Below are 22,786 nucleotides of genomic sequence, written 5' to 3'. Positions count from 1 at the left end.
ATGTAAATGCAAATTAAGAAGATACATTTTAAGGAATGTTTAAAAACCATTAAAAAGACAATGGTTTGCTAAGGTAATGGTTGAATGCTCGCATCTAACCTAAACCGGAAGTGAAGCTGAGTATCTCTCATTATCTTTATTTCTGATAAAAATGGATGAAACCCCCTTACGTGATGTATTAATCAGGTGCTATAAATGTACATTTAAGTATATTCTCATTACGGAGTAGCTGTATGGATAATGCAAATGACAAGATGAGTGCACTACAGAGATTGTAATATTTTCAGAAGTGTCAATATACAGTACTGTATTTGGTTCTCAGGAAAAGTGTAAATTTAATATTGGCTCCTTTATTCAGAAGTCAGGTGACATCTTTCAAATGAGGGATGTCCATTATGCTGGTGGAGGTGTCATTTTTCATCCCAATATTCACTTGTGTACAACATGTAGCTTTATTTCCATCACTTCTGGTTCATTTCCACTGATTTTTAGTGATTCCTCCATTTGAGAAACCTGGAATGTCATAGAGAATAAATAATGCTAAATTGCCACATCTTGGTACAGTTTAACCACAATTTTGGTAATTGTTAGGCAGTTTTGCATCAGAATTTCTTTTTGAAAAGCATGTCTGTCTGTATGTGTGTGTGTGTGTGTGTGTGTGTGTGGGGGTAATTCCATGCCTTAGGACATATTCTGGGAGCTTGGATAGATGCAAAAAGGGACCAGGGCATGATCCACACAATGGTTGTTGTTGTTGTTGTTGTTGTTGTTGTGGTGGTGGTGGTGGTGTGCCTTGAGTAATTTCTGACTTAGGCTACTTTATCACAGGGTTTTTTGGGGCCAAGACTGTGTGATTTCCCTTTGTCCTAGTACGTTTCATGGCTGAATTGTGGTTTGAATTTCGGTCTCCAGAGTGCAACACTGAAACTACTACATCAACTACATGTTGATCAATCCTGTTTTGGGTTTCTTTAACATAAAAATCCAAGCCAAAGAACAGTTGGTTCTCAGTATCCACAGATTCAGTCATCCATGACTTAAAATATTTTTAGAACTATTCCAAAAAACAAACTTTGATTCTGTTGTTTTTCTTCACCATTGTATATAACAGGACTTGAGCATCCTTGGATTTTGGTATCCATGAGGAGGCCTGGAACCAACCCCCAGTGGATACCAGGAACTCACTGTGGCCTCTTATCAACACATAAATTAATTATATGCACTGTAGAAAGGACTGCCAGATCTCAGGCCCTCACCTTGAGATGTCATGGGTCAACTCTAGGCAATGTATAAAAGCAAAATTCTCCAGTTTTGGTGGGTTTGTCTTAAAGCAAGAAGAATAAGTTGGGAGCAAATGTCTAGTTCAGCTATTGGAGCAGTAGCTAATAAAATTCATAAGGCTGAATTAATTTCTTTTGACAACTTGCAAAGACTCCGGTGTATATCAATTTATTTAGATATCTTGGTCTTCCCATCCCAGTTATTGTGGCACCAGGGATTGTCCTCTGCTTCGCCCTGTACCTGACCTTCTGTTTTACAGCAAATGGGGTAGATTAAAATGTCTTCCCTAAGTAAGTGAGAAAGAATAATCCCCTCATATCACTTTGATCTGGGAACAGCCATTTTAGCTAAGATTTCTGTCTTAATTTCCAAACAGGAAATTAAGAGGGACTGTTCATAGGTCTCAGGTTATGCCTCAGAAACCTTAGGTCCTTGGTCATTCCTGAACTGGCAACCTAGCTATATGGTATTTCTATGTACATATTATTATGCTAAGGATTTCACTCTTAGTGGCAGCCTATGCTTTTTAAAAAATCAAGCTTTGTTCAAAAGTTGCTATTATTACTTCAATTAGCATTAATTTACAATGGTACTGTTTGAAGTGCAAAGCTTCATGTTACATCCTGAGACATCGATCTGAAAACTAGCTGCAAACAGGTTTGAGCTATTTAAAGAAGAGCTTTAAATAAAATGGACTGGTTCACAGACACAAAGAGAAATTATTACATATACTCTGGTCTCTGAGGAATCTTTGTACAGCACACATAAAATGTTCTCATCTTTCTATAAACTGAAATTTGATTTTAATTTTCTTGTGATAGGTGAAGTAGAATATTTAAGCATAAATTAAAGCCTTTTAAAAATATTACAAATGCAGTGCTTTGTTGATTTTTTTATTGGTCTTCAGAACCAAAGCAGGAGCTTCTGGACTCTTTCTGTTTTCCCAAAGATTATTGTTGCTGTTGTTGCCCCTCATTTGCATGGCACATCTTCCAGTCTGGATTGCTTTCAAGACATTCTTTTGGGTTCTTTCTCATTACAATAATCTTAGATCGGTCATCTGGTTCAAATCCATAGCTGACTGGAAATTTTACATGGTGCCTTTTGGATTTTATGTTTCAGTCACCAAGCCATGCTCAGTGGAGCAGTGATCGAAGCAATGACCCAATTAGTTAAAAGCAATGTTGTTTACAAGAACAAAAGAGGCAAAAGGCCGATTGCGAGCTTTACAAAGTGCCCAAGCAAAGCTCTAATGCAGTAGGAAAGTTGGCAAGCAAAATCCATGCACTGTGGGGATTGATTTTTTAAAAAGTAATTTCTGGAATTGAACTCGTCCATTAAAGATTAGCATTTATCTCCTCAAACTGTTTTTACTACTGGAGTCTTCTCTAAATGCCCTTGTTAAGGAACATGGGGAAAACAGTAAAGAGCATTTCTCGGGATCAAATTATAGGTAGCATCATTTGAGACAACAATACCCTTCTCTGCCTGAAACCCGGCTTGTTCCATGTATACACATGGAACTGCCTTATATTGAATAAGATTCTAGTTCAACCTATGGTCTAAATCCTACATAGGTCCAAAATTGTCTTCTTTAACCAGCTGTGCAGGGTCACTCAGGGAGTGTCCACCATCGACTTTGTTATTGTGTGCCTTCAAGTCTTTTCTGACTCTCAGGCAAATGTGTCACAGGGAGGGGTTGCTGTGAGTTTTTCAGGCATCCTCAGAGGTTGTGAGGCATATTGGAAACTTCTGAGGATGTCTGCCATAGATGTGGATGATACGTCAGGAGAGAATGCTTCCGGAACCTGGCCATGCAGCCCAGAAAACTCACAGCAACCCAGTGATTCCAGCCATGAAAGCCTTTGAGAACACGTATCATAGGCAAAATTAGTTTAGAAGAGGTTAGCTATTTCCTTCCTCTGATGCTGAGAGTGTGTGACATTCTCAGGGTCGCCCATTGGGTTTCGTGGCCATGCAAGGATTTGAACCCTGGTCTCCAGAGTCATAGTCCAAATACTCAAACCATTACACCATGTTGGTTCTCCTTCTACCACTTACTACTACAAGTAGCAACAAAACCCTTTGGTATATTTGAGACTGAGAAAAAAGAAATTTCTAGCATGTTTCCATGGACCCTGGTCTGCTTCATCAGATGCAGTGAACACGGATTAGAGTTCACAAAACCTTATACAGAAATTTCTTTTCTCAGTCTCAAAAGTAATACAGGATGCCTTTTCAAAACAAGAACAGATTGGCATTGTCGTATCATTGAATCATACTACCAGGGAGGCAAATCTTTGCTTATTTTGTTCTTGCATGAAATAACAATACATTTCAAAAGGTTTTTCTTTGCTGATTGCAATTGTAAAGATTTTTGCACTCTATGGTTGGGATTTTTAATGAAAAATTCATAATTTTTATGTTCAAAAAGTCATTATTTTTTAAAATGAAAATTATGCCTTTCTCACTTTTGCTGAAGAAATACAGTGGAACCTTGATGTATGAGTGTCCCAACTTACAAACGTTTTGAATTATGAGCCGCCACTCAGCCTGAGTATCGCTATGACATAAGGATAAAGGTAAAGGTTTTCCCCTGACATTAAGTTTAGTTTGGTCCCACTCTGGGGGTTGGTGCTTATCTCAATTTCTAAGCCAGAGAGTCAGCATTGTCTGTAGACGTCTTCAAGGTCATGTGGCCGGCATGACTGCATGAAGTACGTTACCTTCCCACTGGAGCGGTACCTATTGATTTACTCACATTTGCATGGTTTTGAACTGCTAGGTTGGCAGAAGCTGGGGATGACAGCAGGAGCTCACCCCGCTCCCCGGATTTGAATCGCTGACCTTTCGGTCAGCAAGTTCAGCAGCTCAGTGGTTTAAGCTGCTGCGCCACCAGGTGCTCCAATGACATACTATGACATATGAGCAGCATTTTGAATTAAGAGCTAGTGACAGAGAAAACACTAGCGCGGGCATACAAAACTTTAGAGCTTCAAGGGAGTAGCCTCCATGCCTCGTGCCTCCTTGCCTCATGCTCTTCTCCACTTTGGGAGATTGCGATCTGCTTTGCTCTTGTCCTCTTTGAGGAACTTTGGGTTAGTTGATTTTGTATGGATTTTTTAAAATTCCTGGTATGTTTGATTTCATGAAAACAGAGGGAAATAGAGAAAGAGAGGGAAGGAGGCTGGAATGAATACAGTATGAAGAAAATGATGCTTCTGCCTCTTCATTTTGTGCTTCCTTGCCAAAACTTTGTGTTTTCACCATTGTGTTCCATGTGAAGATTTTTAATGCTGTGATGAACCATGGGCCTTGTAGTCCTGCTCAGGACATTGTAATTCCTGATGAAGATGAAAACTTGGGTTTTTTACCTTCCCAGTCTGAACTGGATTCCTCTCAGCCAGATCTTTCCCAGGCAGATCTGGGAACCTTGCACCTGCAAGAAAGTTGTGCCCCAGAAGTATGTCAAACAACCCCAGAGCCTACTTCTCCCGTGTTCTTGCGCCGGGAGTTTTGTAAACAACAGAGAAGTTTGGATTCAGCTTCGCGCAGGAGTGCGAGGATAGCAGCTAAGAATGTTGCCAATTAACACTGGTTCTCGTGAGAATCTTTAAGGAGTTTAACATCTGGTCTCAGAGTTTAGCTTTCGTTTCTGATTCCCAGAGAACCGCTTTGGTGAGAAAGTTGGACTCTATATAGGTGTTTTGCCCGCGTAGCAACTTCGCGGAGTCAATTCGTCAGCCTACGGAGCGAGTCGTGTCTGGACAGCGCGTTCCGATTCAAGCCTCGCTCTTGCTCAAGCCTTGCCTTGCTATCCAGCCTTCGCCTTGCTTCCCAGCCTTGTTTACCTGCGGACCTTGCCTTGTTTCCCAGGACTAATCCTTGCCTTGTTTCACGGATTTTACCAAGTTATTCCACGGACCTTGTTCTTGTTCTTAGTTACCTTGTTCCACGTTCAAGCCTTGTTTCAAGTATCAAGTTATTTCCTAGCCACGCTCAAGTTTTATGGACTAAAGGACCTTGTCATCTCCCCTCACTTTGCTTGGCAAAGTGAGTGTTTCGGTTATTGGATTACAACTTTGGACCTTAATATTTCATATTGGACATTATTTCCTTGGACTAATTTTGACCTTTCCTGAAAGGTCTGCTTCTGGACTATCTTTTACATTTGCTTTTACTAACTTTATATATTTCCTTAATAAAGATATTAGATAGATTCTGGCTTCTGCGTATGGTTATTGGTGCTCTGTAGCCTGGGTCGTGACAGTTTGACTCCGCCACCCTAAGCACCAATTAACCTTGGCCAGAATGTCTACCGGAACCGTACCCGGTGGGCAGCCACTGAGCTACACCATCAGCAAGGACGAAGTGGATCGCATCCGCGACAGACTCAACGCCCAGGATGGAGAAATAAAGGGCTTGCGGGAGCGCGGAATCCGCCTCCCGGCCATGGCGTTGCCTACCAAGTTTACTGGAGAAGCTTCCAAGGTTCATGTTTTCCGTCGCCAATGTCAAGCTTATCTAGAGGCCCGTGATGCCGAGTTTCCCCAAGAAGACATCAAAGTGGCATGGGTTTACAGTCTTCTAGACGGGCCAGCGGCCAACTGGGCGACGGCACTGTTCGACCAAGCCTCTCCACACCTAAGATCAGCGCAACATTTCTTGGACCACCTCAAGGAGACTTGGGGAATCGAGGACAATTTGGAGGCAGCCGGCCACAAACTCCGTCGCCTTTTCCAAGGAGACAGACCTATGTCTCAGTATATAGCCGAGTTCCGAGTGCTGGCCCACAACACCGGCTGGAACGATGTAGCCCTCAGAGGACAATTCCGGGAGGGTCTCAACATTGAAATGCTGGAAGAAATCTCCAAGGTGGATCCTCCCCAGACCCTCGAGGCACTCATTGATCAATGTTTACGGGCTGAAGTCATGATTGCCAACAGGAAACAGTGGGTTCGAGGCCAGGGCAGTAGAGCCGGGGCAAAACCCCCCGCTCCCGCCAGCGTTCAGCCACGTCCAGTGTGGAGACCCCCACCGCCAACCCCATACCCCAGAGGAGGCGAGGAGGTGCCGATGCAGTTGGGCAATGTGCGTCCCAGACTAGATGCCGCCGAGAAGGCCCGTCGTCAACGCTTAAACCTCTGTTGGTACTGCGGGAACGGGGGCCACTTCGCCAGAGAGTGCCCAGCCAAGGGGAAGCCTGCCGCCCGGCTTGCGGCGGCGTCCTCCACGGAGACGAAGACGTCTGAGCCGACTGGCACACAGCCGGCGGGGGAAGCCAACGACCGGGTGTAGAGAGGCTCGCCAACCCGGTCAAAAAATCCATTCAAGAGCCGCCAACCGGGGTCCTGTTCCTTCTCGTGGTCACATTATGGTCAGCAAAAAGGGGACCCGTCATGATCCACGCCATGATAGACTCTGGAGCTACCAACAACTTCATTGATAGAGAGTATGCCGACTCTCTGGGATTACAATATCATGATTTCAAGAATGCCCGTGTGGTGCAAGCCATAGACGGCCGCCCCCTCAAGACGGGCCCCGTAAGTCAATGGTCGGAACCCACCAGGATGTGGATAAGAGAACATATGGAAGAGATTTCCTTCTTTGTTACCGAGGTTCCCCATTTCCCTGTGATTTTGGGAATTCCATGGCTGACTCTCCACGACCCTAACATCTCCTGGTCCAACAGAGAACTGCAGTTTGCTTCACCGTACTGCCAAAACCATTGCCTCGTAGCCAAGGTATGCCATGCCACAGACACCGAGCCCATCATCACCTTGCCAAAGAAGTACTCCGAGTATTGGGATGTATTCAATGAGAAAGAAGCCGAGAAATTACCCCCACATAGACCTTATGACTGTGCCATTGACTTGGTGGAGGGGGCCCCGATCCCGCGAGGGCATCTCTACTCCCTGACTGAACCAGAGCAAGAAGCTCTCAGGGAATTCCTAGAGACAAACCTTCGCAAGGGATTCATCAGACCCTCTCAATCCCCAGCCGCCTCTCCAGTGATGTTTGTGAAGAAGAAGTCAGGGGAACTACGATTGGTGGTGGACTACAGAGCATTGAACAATATCACCAAGCGGAACAGCTATCCCCTGCCCTTAATCTCGGATCTACTGGATCGGCTTCGAGGAGCCAAGGTTTACACCAAGCTGGATCTTCGGGGGGCTTACAACTTAGTTCGCATCAGGGAAGGGGACGAGTGGAAGACCGCCTTCCAGACCAAATTCGGATTATTCGAGTCCCGAGTTATGAATTTCGGTTTATGCGGAGCCCCCGCAACGTTCCAGCATTTTGTCAATGACATTTTTCAGGACTATCTGGACAGGTTCTTGATAATCTACCTGGACGATTTTTTGGTGTTTTCTAGATCACAATCAGAACATGAGAACCACGTCAAAATGGTGTTACAACGATTGCGGGATCATGGACTTTATGCCAAACTGGAAAAATGCGCCTTTGATCTACAAGAGGTAGATTTCCTTGGTTACCGCATCTCGCCTTTAGGGCTCTCCATGGATCCAGCCAAGGTTTCAGCAGTATTGGAATGGCGGGCGCCAACTAACAAGAAAGAGGTGCAGCGTTTCTTGGGGTTCGCGAATTATTACCGCAAGTTCATTCCAGATTTTGCCCACTGGTCTGACCCAATCACTAGCTGCATCCGTGGAAAACAGCCCTTCCGCTGGACTGATCAAGCAGAGAAAGGGTTCCAGCAACTAAAGAAATTATTCACGTCCCAGCCAATTCTACAGCACCCAGATCCTGGAACCCCTTTTGTTGTGCAAGCGGACGCCTCGGATGTGGCAATTGGGGCTGTACTCTTACAACCGGTGGGAGACCACCTTCATCCCTGTGCCTTTTACTCCCGTCAACTAACCACACCAGAAAAAAATTATACCATTTGGGAAAAAGAACTACTGGCCATAAAGGCAGCTTTTGAAACTTGGAGACATTGGCTAGAAGGGGCCAAATTTCCCATTGAAGTCCACACTGATCATCGTAATCTAGAACACCTAAGAACTGCCCGCAAACTAAACCAGAGGCAGCAACGTTGGGCTTTATTCTTTGAACGTTTCAACTTCCAGATCCATTATGTGACCCCAGCCCAAACCAAGCAAGCAGACGCCCTGTCACGTAAACCGGAATACGCTGCAGGACGCAAGGAGACCTTTGAATCCCAACTGCTACAACCCGAGAACTTTGCCACGCTCACGGTGGGGAACACCAAATCCATTCCCATTGGTTCAACTTCCCCTACTCCAGGACCCATCTGTGCTCAAGAAATCAGGGCTAGTCAGCAAGCAGATGCCTGGGCGCAGGACCAACTTCGCCAAGGTCTGCATTTTCCCTTTTCGCTTAAAGATGGGCTGCTCTGCTATAGAAATCATGTTTATATCCCACCCGGACCGGGCAGGGAAAAAGCGCTTCGCCTGTGTCATGACTGCAAACCAGCAGGACACTTCGGACTATTTAAAACTATGCATTTGATCCTAAGGGATTTTTGGTGGCCCAAGATCCGCAAGGATGTAGAAAAATATGTCAACACCTGCCCAGTATGCCAGCGCTCCAAGATACGAAGGGAAAAGCCCTCAGGGCTTTTACACCCCCTTCCTACCCCATCTCGCCCATGGGAAATAATTTCCGCGGATTTCATCACTGACCTACCACCTTCCTGTGGATTCACCACGATCTTAGTGGTGGTGGACCTTTTCACCAAGTTAGCCCATTTCATTCCCTGCGAAGGCCTCCCCACGGCCAAAGAAACTGCGGATCTATTTCTTCAGCATGTTTTCAGACTACATGGATTGCCCAAGAGTTTAGTCACAGACCGTGGATCTCAATTCACCTCTCGTTTTTGGAAGGCACTACAAAAACTACTGGGCATAGACTCTCGCTTATCTTCAGCTCATCATCCCCAAACAGATGGGCAAACGGAGCGCACCAATGCCACTTTGGAGCAGTATCTTCGCTGTTATGTAAACTACCAACAGGACAATTGGGCTTCTCTGTTACCACTGTCTGAGTTTGCCTACAATAATGGAGTTCAAGCTTCTACAAAAGAAACGCCGTTCTTTGCAAACTACGGCTTCCATCCACGTTTCTTTCCCCCTGTCATTGAAACTTCAGAAGTTCCCGCAGCAGAGGATTGGCTGCAGGAACTCACAGCGGTGCAACAACTTTTGCTCCAGCAACTGGACCAAGCCAAAGAGGACTATAAACGCCACGCTGACAAACACCGCCAGCCGGGCCCTGAAATCAAGGTAGGAGATCGGGTTTTTCTGTCCACTCGCTTTCTGCCCTCCCACCGCCCTTGCCGGAAGTTAGATGCCCGTTTCATCGGCCCCTATCCAGTGGTGGCGCAATTAAACCCCGTGACTTTCAAACTCCAACTTCCGCGTTCAATGCGCATCCACCCAGTGTTTCACCGTTCCCTGCTCCTTCCGGCGGATGGTGTGCGTCCTGATACAGACCAACCGGCCCCCCCTCCTGTTTTGATGAATGGGGAGGAGGAGTTCGAGGTTGAGGACATTTTGGATTCTCGCTTTCATCGCCGCCGCCTACAATATCTCATTGACTGGGTGGGTTTTGGGCCTGAGGAACGCTCTTGGGAAGACGCCTCCACAGTCCATGCTCCTGATCTAACCCGTCGCTTTCATCTGACCTATCCCACCAAACCGCGACCTCGCGCCTCGGGGAGAGGATCCCAGTTTGGGAGGGGCCCTGAGGAGGGGGATAGTGTGATGAACCATGGGCCTTGTAGTCCTGCTCAGGACATTGTAATTCCTGATGAAGATGAAAACTTGGGTTTTTTACCTTCCCAGTCTGAACTGGATTCCTCTCAGCCAGATCTTTCCCAGGCAGATCTGGGAACCTTGCACCTGCAAGAAAGTTGTGCCCCAGAAGTATGTCAAACAACCCCAGAGCCTACTTCTCCCGTGTTCTTGCGCCGGGAGTTTTGTAAACAACAGAGAAGTTTGGATTCAGCTTCGCGCAGGAGTGCGAGGATAGCAGCTAAGAATGTTGCCAATTAACACTGGTTCTCGTGAGAATCTTTAAGGAGTTTAACATCTGGTCTCAGAGTTTAGCTTTCGTTTCTGATTCCCAGAGAACCGCTTTGGTGAGAAAGTTGGACTCTATATAGGTGTTTTGCCCGCGTAGCAACTTCGCGGAGTCAATTCGTCAGCCTACGGAGCGAGTCGTGTCTGGACAGCGCGTTCCGATTCAAGCCTCGCTCTTGCTCAAGCCTTGCCTTGCTATCCAGCCTTCGCCTTGCTTCCCAGCCTTGTTTACCTGCGGACCTTGCCTTGTTTCCCAGGACTAATCCTTGCCTTGTTTCACGGATTTTACCAAGTTATTCCACGGACCTTGTTCTTGTTCTTAGTTACCTTGTTCCACGTTCAAGCCTTGTTTCAAGTATCAAGTTATTTCCTAGCCACGCTCAAGTTTTATGGACTAAAGGACCTTGTCATCTCCCCTCACTTTGCTTGGCAAAGTGAGTGTTTCGGTTATTGGATTACAACTTTGGACCTTAATATTTCATATTGGACATTATTTCCTTGGACTAATTTTGACCTTTCCTGAAAGGTCTGCTTCTGGACTATCTTTTACATTTGCTTTTACTAACTTTATATATTTCCTTAATAAAGATATTAGATAGATTCTGGCTTCTGCGTATGGTTATTGGTGCTCTGTAGCCTGGGTCGTGACAAATGCATTATTTGTTATTTACAAAGTACATTTTCCTATTTAAAAATACATAACAAAATATGTGGCGGGTGGCGGGGATACAAAACAGATTAATAGCATTTCAATGGGAAAAATCACTTTGAGATAAGATCAATTTGAGTTACGAGCTTGGTCACAGAAGAAATTAAACTCTTAACTCAAGGTATCACTGTACTTCATCCAACAGAGGGCATGCCTTGGATTCTGCCCTACGTCTATGAAAGGCTTCTAAATAGACGAAAAATGCTGCCAGTCTTAGTGCTCTCAAGCTGTATTAGAGATCATAGCACTGATTTTTTTAACATGGAAAAAAAGCAACAGAAGAGGGTCACTATGCTCCCAGATAAAATTTGTGCCCCTGATCATTTAAGCCAATATATGTTTGCCGCATCCAAGTGGTCTCTGAAATCACACAATAAAAGCAGACATGTTTCTGCCAATACTTTCCTTCTTCTGTGTGACACAGGAGTTTCTTATGAGATTGGTCTATGTATCATGTATTGCTAAGAAATGCAACTACATCAGCACAAGAGTTAACAATTCAGTCCTCAACGAAACACCAATGGTACTGTGTTAGTGACTAGACCATTGTGACTGCTCTTAGATACAACAGAGGAACCTCCTTACATTTTGATGGAATTTAATGCCTTTAGAGTAATAAACTACAGGTCTGATTGTAGTGCAGTTGACACGGAAAGTGGTGTAATAATTCATTATTTGATGTAAACATTTGGGGTAACTCACAGCTGAAGGATAATATTCTTGTTGATTCAGAAAAAATGTGAACAGTGATAGGCAAGTCCTGTGTGTAACAAATCAGTTTACTGGCTATGAATGTATGAATTCCCAATTAGAGACTGCACTCTACTTTGATTAGATTTTCCGTTCCATTTCTTTCCAACTAGTTTTCATCTTGTTATTTTGGGTCTGGGATGGAACACATATTCACTACACACATTAATGAGAAATGGCCATTAGAGAGGAATTGATTCACTATATCACTTTCCATGAGATTCCAGATTGGTACAAAATTTACTGTCAGCATCTATAGATGCCAGCTACTATATTTTCAGGCAGCATTGGCTAACATTTATAGACATCACTACAGTTCTTCTTCATTGCATATGCTTAAGCTATGTGACAGATCCACCTATAAAATAACAGTATAAGAAATTTCTGTTAGTGAAGTTGTAATTCAGTAACATTGTTTTAAGATAGTGATGATGACTATAAGAAGGGGAAAAGTGTACAAAAAACCGTACAGTATTTGTTGTTTAATTTAATGTGTCTTTGTCATTAATGCTGTACAAATCCACATCTTTGAGCATCATCACCAAACATCATGTATTATCTAACAAGACCAATATGAAAGGCATGCCATGGTTATAGTTCTGATTTGTCATCAGTATTTGCTACCTTCTGAAGAAATGCCTTTGATTCCTTTACATACATATATTTACTGCTCTATAGTGAACATTTATACACCAAGTTTGATTGTGGTATTTACAGTTTAACTGATGCCTGAAATATTTTCATGCGAGGAACATTAAGTGCTAGCACTCCAACTCTCGATTCCTTCAGATCATATGTGAGATCAACACCAACCTGTGCAATTTCAAGCAAATTCTCTGATCTATCTGTATATATATAAAATCAAAGTATGTATGCATGTTGGTTGGTTGACAGGTTTGTAGCACAAAGGCTCCTATGTGGCTTGATGGATCTGGACCAAACTTGGTACAAATAACTCAATTACCTAACTTAAGTCATTGTGGGATTTCAACTACAAATCCACCTCGTTTTGGGGTGAGGCCCCCAAGAAGATAGATGTGTGTGTGTGTGTGTGTGTGTGTGTGTGTAACATAGAGCAGTGTACAGATTGAAAAGACTAGAGAGCTGTTTATGTTTAGGTAAAGGTAAAAGTTTTCCTCTGACATTAAATCTAGTTGTGTTCAACTCTAGCGGTTGGTGCTCACCTCCATTTCTAAGCCGAAGAGTCAGCGTTCTCAGTAGATGCATTACTGCATGGAGCACTGTTACCTTCCCACGGTACCTATTGATCTACTCATATTTGCATGTTTTTGAACTGCTAGGTTGGCAGAAGCTGGGCCTAACAGCGGGAGCTCAGCCCGCTCCCAGGATTCGAATGGCTAACCTTTAGGTCAGCAAGTTCAGCAGCTCAGCGCCATTAGGAGCTCCATATGTATGTGTGTGTGTGTGTGTGGAGCAGAGAACAGTGTATAGATTGACAGGATTTGGGAGATAATTATGTTTAGCTTGGAGAAAAGAAGGTTGAGAGGTGACATAGTAGTCATGTTTAAATAGATCATATTGAGGAGGGTGCAAGCATGATTTTTCTGGAGACTAGGACATGGAGCAATGGATACAAATTGGAGGACAAGAGATTCGACCTAAACATTTGGAAGAACTTCCTGATGGTAAAAGCTGTTTGAATATGAATATACTGCCTCGGAGTGTGGTGGAGTCTCCTTCTCTGAAGGTATTAAACCAGAGGCTGGGTGGCCATTTGTCAGTGCTGCTTTGATTGTGCGCTCCTGCGTAGGGGTTGGACTGAATAGCCCTTGTGGTATCTTCAAATTCAGTGTTGCTCCAATTTCTGTTCACAGTTGTTTTGAGCTAATACCCAGTCCTATGCATTTAAGGCTGCAGAGCTGCAGCCTTAAATATATAGGACTGGTCGAAGTGATTCTATGTTTAATCTTATCCATTACAATGTCATTTAGACATGAAGGTAGTGTATCAACTGGTATATCACACATGTAAATTTCTGAAACAACACATATTTATATACCTCCCAAATAAGCAATTAAAACCATAGGGTGTTTAAAAAAAAATGAAACCATTTTTATGTTATCATGTTACTAAGTAATCAGTTCAACACGAATAAATCTTGACACATTTTTGAAATGAGGCTTGTTTTTTTTCTCCAGCAAAAACTATTATAATGCAAGCGTGAGACAGATTGTATTTTTCAGACAGCCATGAATTCAAATGTGCTTAAGTAGGAATTTTCTAATTTAGCAGGGTTATTTTTAGAAATGTGGATAGATAGCTGGCGGTCAACCAGCTTTTTCAGGGATTTCTGTGCCAACCATAGAAACAGCATCTGAAGATGCAGTTTGCAGCATTAAAAAGTTTATATCTGGCCAGTATGTTCTTATAGTTTTATAGTTATGGTTTATTGCTTCTCTCTGTGTTAAAAACATTCTAAAATCTCATTGACTGTCATCTATGTTTTGTACTTTTTTTACTTAGTAGTAGAGTGCCATTTCAGAGTTCAGAGTCTGGCAAGGTGAGCAGTTGCAAGAGTCTTATGAGAGGTTTAAAGGCCACTCTTAAAATTAACAATAGGTTGGAATCAGCTGCCCCTTCATTACTTGTTGGATTGCAAATCCCAGAATTCTTTACCAATGCTGGCAAAAGCTGTTATGACTTGTAGTCCAAAACATCTGGAAGGCTATATGATTTCCATCTCTGTTATTCTAGGCATAGAAGTAGTAAACCCTGTTAGTTTAATGGGATGAAACTCCTGCCATTTGTTACTATTTTACTATTTTTTGCTATGCCATTGTGTATAAATGTGCTTTTATTCTGTTTTTAATTTTTACTTGTTGATGATCTGTGTTATGTATGTATATGTATTTTATCTTGTTTTATTGTGATTACCTAGGCTTGGCCCCATGTTAGCCCTCCCAAGTCCCTTTGGGGAGATGGATGCGGGGTATAAAAATAAAGTTGTTGTTATTGTTGTTATAATCATAGAAACCGACTGGTTGAAGGAGGGCAAGTCACATTCTCAGGCTCAGAAATTCTTGAGATAGGATTGCATTCGATTGGCATAAATTGGAAACAGCTTGAAGGCACACAAGAACAGCAGAACAGTAGAAACCTGAACAAGATACCTGGAGAAATAAAAGGCACTAGATATCGCTTTGGGATATGGAAAAGGGTCTTCCAAAGCGGAAGGCAGATGATGGACCCCACAAACTTTGGCAAATGTGATTTCTTATTTTTCTGTTCTCTACTACTGTTAAGTAATTTTATTCTGATCAAAAGTGGCACATAGCTGTCAATAAAGATAAAATAATAGCTTCCTTTGGAGATCCACTTGCTTCAGTATGCATGTTAGAAGGTTAGATTGTGTTTTTAATTTATAATATTTATTGTAAAGCTTTTCTAATTTATATTTACATGGATATTTCATTTTTTTCTCCTGATTGTAGTACTTGGGATGTATAGAGGTCTTGCGCTCCATGAGGTCACTTGATTTTAATACAAGGACACAGATTACAAGGTAAGAAAATCAGTTATAAATATGTTTTCACAGCTTTTTCTTAAACCTTATGTCCAAAAGAACAGCATGTCATCCAAAGGTGACCAAACAGGCCAGATGATGTGTGCAACCATTATATTATATCCATCCATCACCATCACTTTATTGATATCCCAGACTGGGATTCACGGTGTCTTACAAAAAGGTAGAAAGTTACAATAAAAACACATTTAAAACAACTAAATAAAACAAAATTGAAATTATATCGTTCTTGTGCACCTTTGGGTCATTTCTGACTTACACTGACTCTAATGCAAACTATCATGAGATTTTCTATGCAAGATTTATTCAGAAAGGATTTATTGTCACATTATTATTATTATTATTATTATTAATAATAATAATAATAATAATAATAATAATAATTTTTACAAGCATACATGTATAACAACATTACTGTAATTCTGTCAGTGCCTAAAGAATAATTATTTTATTTACTGGATGACATTCTGTTATGTATTTACATCATTATAAATTGCAATGTTAGGCAATGCTTTGGTTCTCAAGAGGGAAGCAGAGATATAGCTAAGTTTCAGTGACAATTGCATTATCAAAGTTAGCAACTAGTCAACATTGCTTATTGAGTCTCACTGCCTATTAGCATCAGAGTGTCACATTTTTGTGAGTCCACAAATAATTACAGTATTTTATTTATTTATCATGTCAGAAGCGAATTGAGAATACAGTTATTATGTATAAAAAACCTCAAACAAAGTTAAAAACTTGGCATTATACTAAATTTCCTTTGACAAGAAGCTGGCCACTTTGAGTGCCTCTGGTGTCATTGTAAGTCACTCAGTCTGCTGTGTGCCCAGGAGGGAGTTTCTCACCTGGTATCAGCCACTGATTGAGGTTCCAGGTTTTAGCCTGCCACTTTTGGACTCTCACTTGCTGAGGTGTTACTGTGAGTATCTCTGTAGATCTTAGAAGTTATTTCTTGATTTAAGATGTTGGTATGCTGGCTGATATCCAAACAGAGGATGGGCTGGGGATGTCAATGCCTTGGTCCTTTCATTACTGGCTGCTACTGCCCAACAGATATCAGGTGGTGCAATACCGACTAAACAGTATAATTTCTTCAGTGGTGTGGGGCATAGACATCATGTGATAATGCGGCATGTCTCATTAAGAGCCACATTCACTGTTTTAAGGTGGTGAAATGTATTTCACACTGGGAATGCATATTCAGCAGCAGAGAAGCAAAGTGCAAGGGCAGATGTCTTCACTGTATCTGGTTGTGATCCCCAGGTTGTGCCAGTCAGCTTTCGTATGATGTTATTTCTAGCACCTACTATTTTCTTCTTGAAAGTCAGAGCATGGTCCAGGATAACTCCCAAGTATTTTGGCGTGCTGCAATGCTCCAGTGGGATTTCTTCCTAGGTAATCCTCAAAGCTTGAGGTGATTGTCTGTTCTTAAGGTGAAAAGCACATGTCTACATTTTAGGTGCATCAGGAATCAGCTGGTTTTCCCTGTAATAGGCAGTAAGAGCATCTAAAGCTTCAGAGAGCTTCCGTTCAACCATTTCAAAGCTCGCTGCTTGAGCGGTAATGGCACAATCGTCAGCATAGATGAAACTCCTGTCCCTTCTGGCAGTGGCTGGTCATTTGTGTAATTGTTAAACTTTGATGGAGCAAGCACAGTCCCCTGAGGTTGGCCATCCTTTTGCCATCTGCTTCTCTGACCCTAGAACTCAACAAAAAAGCTCCTGTTTTGTAGCAGATTTCCTATGAAGTGGGTAAGGTGGTAATCCTTTGTGATATTATAAATTTTTCCCAGGAGGAGACAATGATTTACAGTAGTATAAGCTGCTGACAGGTCTATGGAGACAGCTCCTGAAATCTGCTGCCTTTCAAAATCATCTTTTATGTGCTGAGTCAGGTTCAGCACTTGTGATCTGCAGCTTTTCCCTTTTCTGAAACCAGTTTGCTGTGAAATCATAAATGGATCTATTTTTCCATAATTCTATGCAGAATCATAATTACAGGGCTCATATTTTTCTTCTTTGTAAGTTAACTGTTAAATATTGTCTCCCCAGAGTCATCCAGTGTAAGATGGGCTGTATTTTGTAGTCATAGAGACTAAAGACATTATCCCTCGTAGTACCTCCCCTCAACCTCAGTTTCTAAACAGTTCTAAAACATTAAAGAGACAAAGTAAAATGCAGCCCATCACACGATGCAAGGAGACTTCTCCCTGTCGCTTGTGATGCTTTGTTAAGTAACAGTTTTTAAAGTATAAAGAAACGGAATGGGGTGAATGGGGGACGGATGGAGAGAGGAGACAGGGAGAATCATCTTCTGAGCTCAGGAATCTCTTGGAAACAGGGGAAACAGTGAAAAACACGTGAAATTGGGATTTGTCAGATTTGCCTGCATTTAATCCATTTAGAAACAGGGGAATGGGTGTTCCTCTGTGCCGTGATATCTAGGTAGTCTCCCGAAATCCAGCCAGCTGATCCTTGCACTGTATTTTAAAAAATTATTTAGTAGAAATTGCGCCACTTCAGGAGGTTGCTAGAGTAGAGTCTCACTTATCCAACACTTGCTTATCCAATGTTCTGGATTATCCAACGCATTTTTGTAGTCAATGTTTTCAATACATCATGATATTTTGGTGCTAAATTCGTAAATACAGTAATTACTACATAGTATTACTGCATATTGAACTACTTTTTCTGTCAAATTTGTTGTATAACATGATGTTTTGGTGCTTAATTTTTAAAATCATAACCTAATTTGCTGTTTAATAGGCTTTACCTTAATCCCTCCCTATTATCCAACGTATTCGCTTATCCAACATTCTGCCGGCCCGTTTATGTTGGATAAATGAGACTCTACTGTACTTTACTTTTGCTTGATTCTAACATTTCGTAATTGTGCTTTTCCCTGCTTTTTCTTTCCCCTTTTTAAAACTAGAGTTAGGTAAAGTAGGTAAAGGTTTTTCCCTGAAATTAAGTCCAGTTGTGTCTGACTCTGAGGGCTGGTGTTTATCTCCATTTCTTAGCCAAAGAGCCAGCTCAGAATGCAACAGGATAAACTGCACATTAATAACCCCCCCCCCCCCCCCCACACACACACACATGGAATGAGATCCTAGGCACTCCTATGTATCTGTGAGGTTTAGAAATCTGTAGGTTAAATAGCCTGTTATTGAGACTAGGAAAAAGTAGATAAATCTAAGGTGAACTGCTGGGATAATTCAAACTCATTATTGATGGCAAGAAGGTGATGTGTCTGATGTGCAAAGTGGAAATGCTGGTGTTAGAAAGTTAGAATTTTTTTTTCATGTCAGGAGCAACTGGAGTTGCTTCTGGAGTGAGAGAATTGGCCATCTGCAAGGACATTGCCCAGGGGACGCCCGGATGTTTTTGATGTTTTACCATCCTTGTGGGAGGCTTCTCTCATGTCCCCACATGGAGCTGGAGCTGATAGAGGGAGCTCATCCGGGTGGGATTCGAACCTGGCAGCCTCAGGTCAGCAACCCAACCTTCAAGTCACAAGGCTTTTATCCCCTAGGCTACCGGAGGCTCCAAGTTAGAGTTGAAGTGATAATAGTTTTTGCCTTCTTTGAGTATTGTGATTTCTTTGAGCCTTCTGACATGTTTTTTTTGGTAGACATTAATGCTGTTCTTTCTAGGCCAACTGAAAAACAGGAGTTCAGATGCATTTATTACATAGTGAGCACATAAATGACTGTTCAAAACTTCAAATTTTTAAAATGCATTTTCATTTTGGTGTGACTTATATAGCAAAAGAAATATTGAAAGTCTTACTTTATTCTAAGGCCAATCTTTAAATCTAACTGTTATAAATGATTTTTTTTTAGATCAACATTTTCAGGAGGACAAGATGTTCTTGTCATTCAATAGATTTTTCATACAATTTTAGGACAATTTCAAATCTGTTAATTTACAACACCATAGCAGTAGCTCTGCTTTTAAAGTTTTAATGAGATTGAGATTTATGGTCATTTCTAAAGATAATAGGTAAAGATAAAGGTTTCCCTGACATTAAGTCTATTTGTGTCCAACTCTGGAGGTTGGTGCTTATCTCCATTTCTATGTCGAAGAGCAGGCATTGTCTATAGACACCTCCAAGGTCATGTGGCCAGCATGACTGCATGGAGCGCCGTTACCTTCCTGCAAAAGCAGTACCTATTGATCTACTCACATTTGCATGTTTTCAAACTGCTAGATTGGCAGAAGCTGGGGCTAATAGCAAGAGCTCACCCCATTCCCCGGATTACAACCTCCAACCTTAGAGTCAGCAAGTTCAGCACCTCCGCAGTTTAATCCGCTGCACCACTGGGGGCTCAAAGATAATATTGTTGGTCTTTTTAAAAGAGCGATGGAAATTTTGAGTACTCTTAGAAAAACATTGGCTTCTCCACATAGTAAGGAAACCAAAACTATTACTTAGTACCAAACAGTATGCCTGTATAGGCAGTCCCCAAGTTACAAACAAGATCGGTTCTGTAAGTTTGGTCTTAACTTAAATTTTTATGTAAGTTGGAACAGGCACCCTCGTGGATTTTGTTTTGCTGTCTGTGTCCATGTTCAGAAGATTTCATCTCACTTTCTGTCCCTGGGAGAATTGGCTTTTGAAAGATGTTGCTTCTTGTGGAAATGAGGATTGGTGAGAAAGCTTCAGTGGAGACACTTTTCCCTCATGATAACTCTTTCAGGAGTGAATTTCCCTTCAAAGGGGTAGATTTCTCTCATTTGCTGTTGTCATAGAATCATAGAATCATAGAATCATAGAATAGTAGAGTTGGAAGAGACCACATGGGCCATCCAGTCCAACCCCCTGCTAAGAAGCAGGAAATCGCATTCAAAGCACCCCCGACAGATGGCCATCCAGCCTCTGCTTAAAAGCCTCCAAAGAAGGAGCCTCCACCACGGCCCTGGGGAGAGAGTTCCACTGTCGAACAGCTCTCACAGTGAGGAAGTTCTTCCTGATGTTCAGGTGGAATCTCCTTTCCTGTAGTTTGAAGCCATTGTTCCGTGTCCTAGTCTGCAGGGCAGCAGAAAACAAGCTTGCTCCCTCCTCCCTATGACTTCCCTTCACATATTTGTACATGGCTATCATGTCTCCTCTCAGCCTTCTCTTCTGCAGGCTAAACATGCCCAGCTCTTTAAGCCGCTCCTCATAGGGCTTGTTCTCCAGACCCTTAATCATTTTAGTCGCCCTCCTCTGGACGCTTTCCAGCTTGTCAACATCTCCCTTCAACTGTGGTGCCCAAAATTGGACACAGTATTCCAGGTGTGGTCTGACCAGGGCAGAATAGAGGGGGAGCATAACTTCCCTGGATCTAGACACTATTCCCCTATTGATGCAGGCCAGAATCCCATTGGCTTTTTTAGCAGCCGCATCACATTGTTGGCTCATGTTTAACTTGTTGTCCACAAGGACTCCAAGGTCTTTTTCGCACACACTGCTGTCAAGCCAGGCGTCCCCCATTCTGTATCTTTGATTTCCATTTTTTCTGCCGAAGTGAAGTATCTTGCATTTGTCCCTGTTGAACTTCATTTTGTTAGTTTTGGCCCATCTCTGTCTGTCAAGATCGTTTTGAATTCTGCTCCTGTCTTCTGGAGTGTTAGCTATCCCTCCCAGTTTTGTGTCGTCTGCAAACTTGATGATCGTGCCTTCTAACCCTTCGTCTAAGTCGTTAATAAAGATGTTGAACAGAACCGGGCCCAGGACGGAGCCCTGCGGCACTCCACTTGTCACTTCTTTCCATGATGAAGACGACGCATTGGTGAGCACCCTTTGGGTTCGTTCGCTTAGCCAATTACAGATCCACCTAACCGTAGTTTTGTCTAGCCCACATTTTACTAGTTTGTTTGCCAGAAGGTCGTGGGGGACTTTGTCGAAGGCCTTACTGAAATCCAGGTACGCTACATCCACAGCATTCCCTGTATCGACCCAACTCGTAACTCTATCGAAAAAAGAGATGAGATTAGTCTGGCATGACTTGTTTTTGGTAAATCCGTGTTGACTATTAGCAATGACCGCATTTGTTTCTAAGTGTTCGCAGACCACTTCCTTAATGATCTTTTCCAGAATTTTGCCTGGTATTGATGTGAGGCTGACCGGACGGTAATTGTTTGGGTCGTTCTTTTTTCCCTTCTTGAAGATAGGGACCACATTCGCCCTCCTCCAATCTGCTGGGACTTCTCCTGTTCTCCAAGAACTCTCGAAGATAATTGCCAGTGGTTCTGAAATAACTTCCGCTAGTTCCTTCAGTACTCTTGGATGTAGCTGATCTGGCCCTGGGGACTTGTCTAACCACCGTTCTTAACCATGATTTGTTTTTCAGAGTTTTGTAACTTGGGCACTGCCTGTAGTTATACTCACGTTGAAATTTAAGTAACACTACTGTTAAATTCAGTTCTAAGAATTATTTGTTCCAGTCTAAATAACAAATTTTGCTTTACTATTTATATAGTCGATTCTTACAGTTTTAATAATCTGATATAATGTCAATAAATGAGGCTTGCAGTGAGAACTCGCCCAGGAAATGTTAGGGAGCCATGATCTTTTGTAATGACTGGAGAGGAGATGACAGAGGGAAAACAAAGATTCTTCATCCACATTTCGTTATTGATTTCTATCTTCGATCCAGCCTAATTGCTGCTAATTGGCTGGAGGCTGTTGCTGATTGGCTGGAGGTTCCTTTTAGGGTACAATTTTTAAAGCCAATGCCTATAGAGTGGGACTATTCTGTTAAAGCCTAATGAGAGATCTCTTAAAATAATCAATTGCTTTAGTCCTTAATGAAGGTTACCTAGAGCAGAGCTTCTTAAATTTTTTCCACTCGTGATCATTTTCCGTCCAATATGTTTTTACGTGTTCCCGCATAGGTATACAAAATAGATATACAAGTCAATTTTCCCCAAAAGTGCCAGGAATGGGTACCATACTTGTGCCTCTTGCCTACAACCTTTTTTTTTTCTTTTTTGGAAACTCTTCAGGGAGTGGCAGCTTATGTCTATGGGCTAGCTCTGGTCCATGGATTGCCAGTTTGAGTAATGCTTGAATATATCTACCCCACACGGTTGTTGCAGTTTGATACCCTTATGGTATCCTTGAACTGGTAGTTGGATGTTGTATTTAGAGTGGTACTAGTGCTGTAGTTGAGATATGTATCTGTCTACCATCTTAAATTAACACGGCTGACTTTAGATAAGCAAATCGGAAACCAGTTAGAGAGAGACAATATTGTAGTTTAAAAAGCCAAGCAGCTGCCTGTCTCAAAAAAAGATTCATTACATCTTGCACCTGAGAAAAATGCTGCATGAAAGTGTATTTGCATATTTGTACAAATGAATTTCTGTTAAATGTATCCATAGTGTTTCTGTTTAGCCTTGTAAGACAATATATTTCCGATTGCTTCCTTGTGTGCAAAGCATTGAGTGA

General features: G+C 42.3%; 1 protein-coding gene across 2 annotated transcripts in view; it reads left to right on the top strand.

The window, feature by feature from the left end:
- Window positions 1-22,786, top strand: part of shc3 (SHC adaptor protein 3) — a 54,460-nt gene that overhangs the window by 7,524 nt on the left and 24,150 nt on the right. For both annotated transcript variants that reach the window (XM_008103185.3, XM_003216444.4), the window contains exon 2: window positions 15,258-15,328. In XM_008103185.3, coding sequence (XP_008101392.1) covers window positions 15,258-15,328 — 71 coding nt within the window. The remainder of the gene's footprint in view (window positions 1-15,257; window positions 15,329-22,786) is intronic.

This window comes from Anolis carolinensis, chromosome 2, assembly GCF_035594765.1.
Source record: "Anolis carolinensis isolate JA03-04 chromosome 2, rAnoCar3.1.pri, whole genome shotgun sequence".
Taxonomy (NCBI): Eukaryota; Metazoa; Chordata; class Lepidosauria; order Squamata; family Dactyloidae; genus Anolis; species Anolis carolinensis.
Note: the sequence above shows the minus strand (reverse complement) of the source record. Positions and strands in the feature narration are given on the sequence as shown.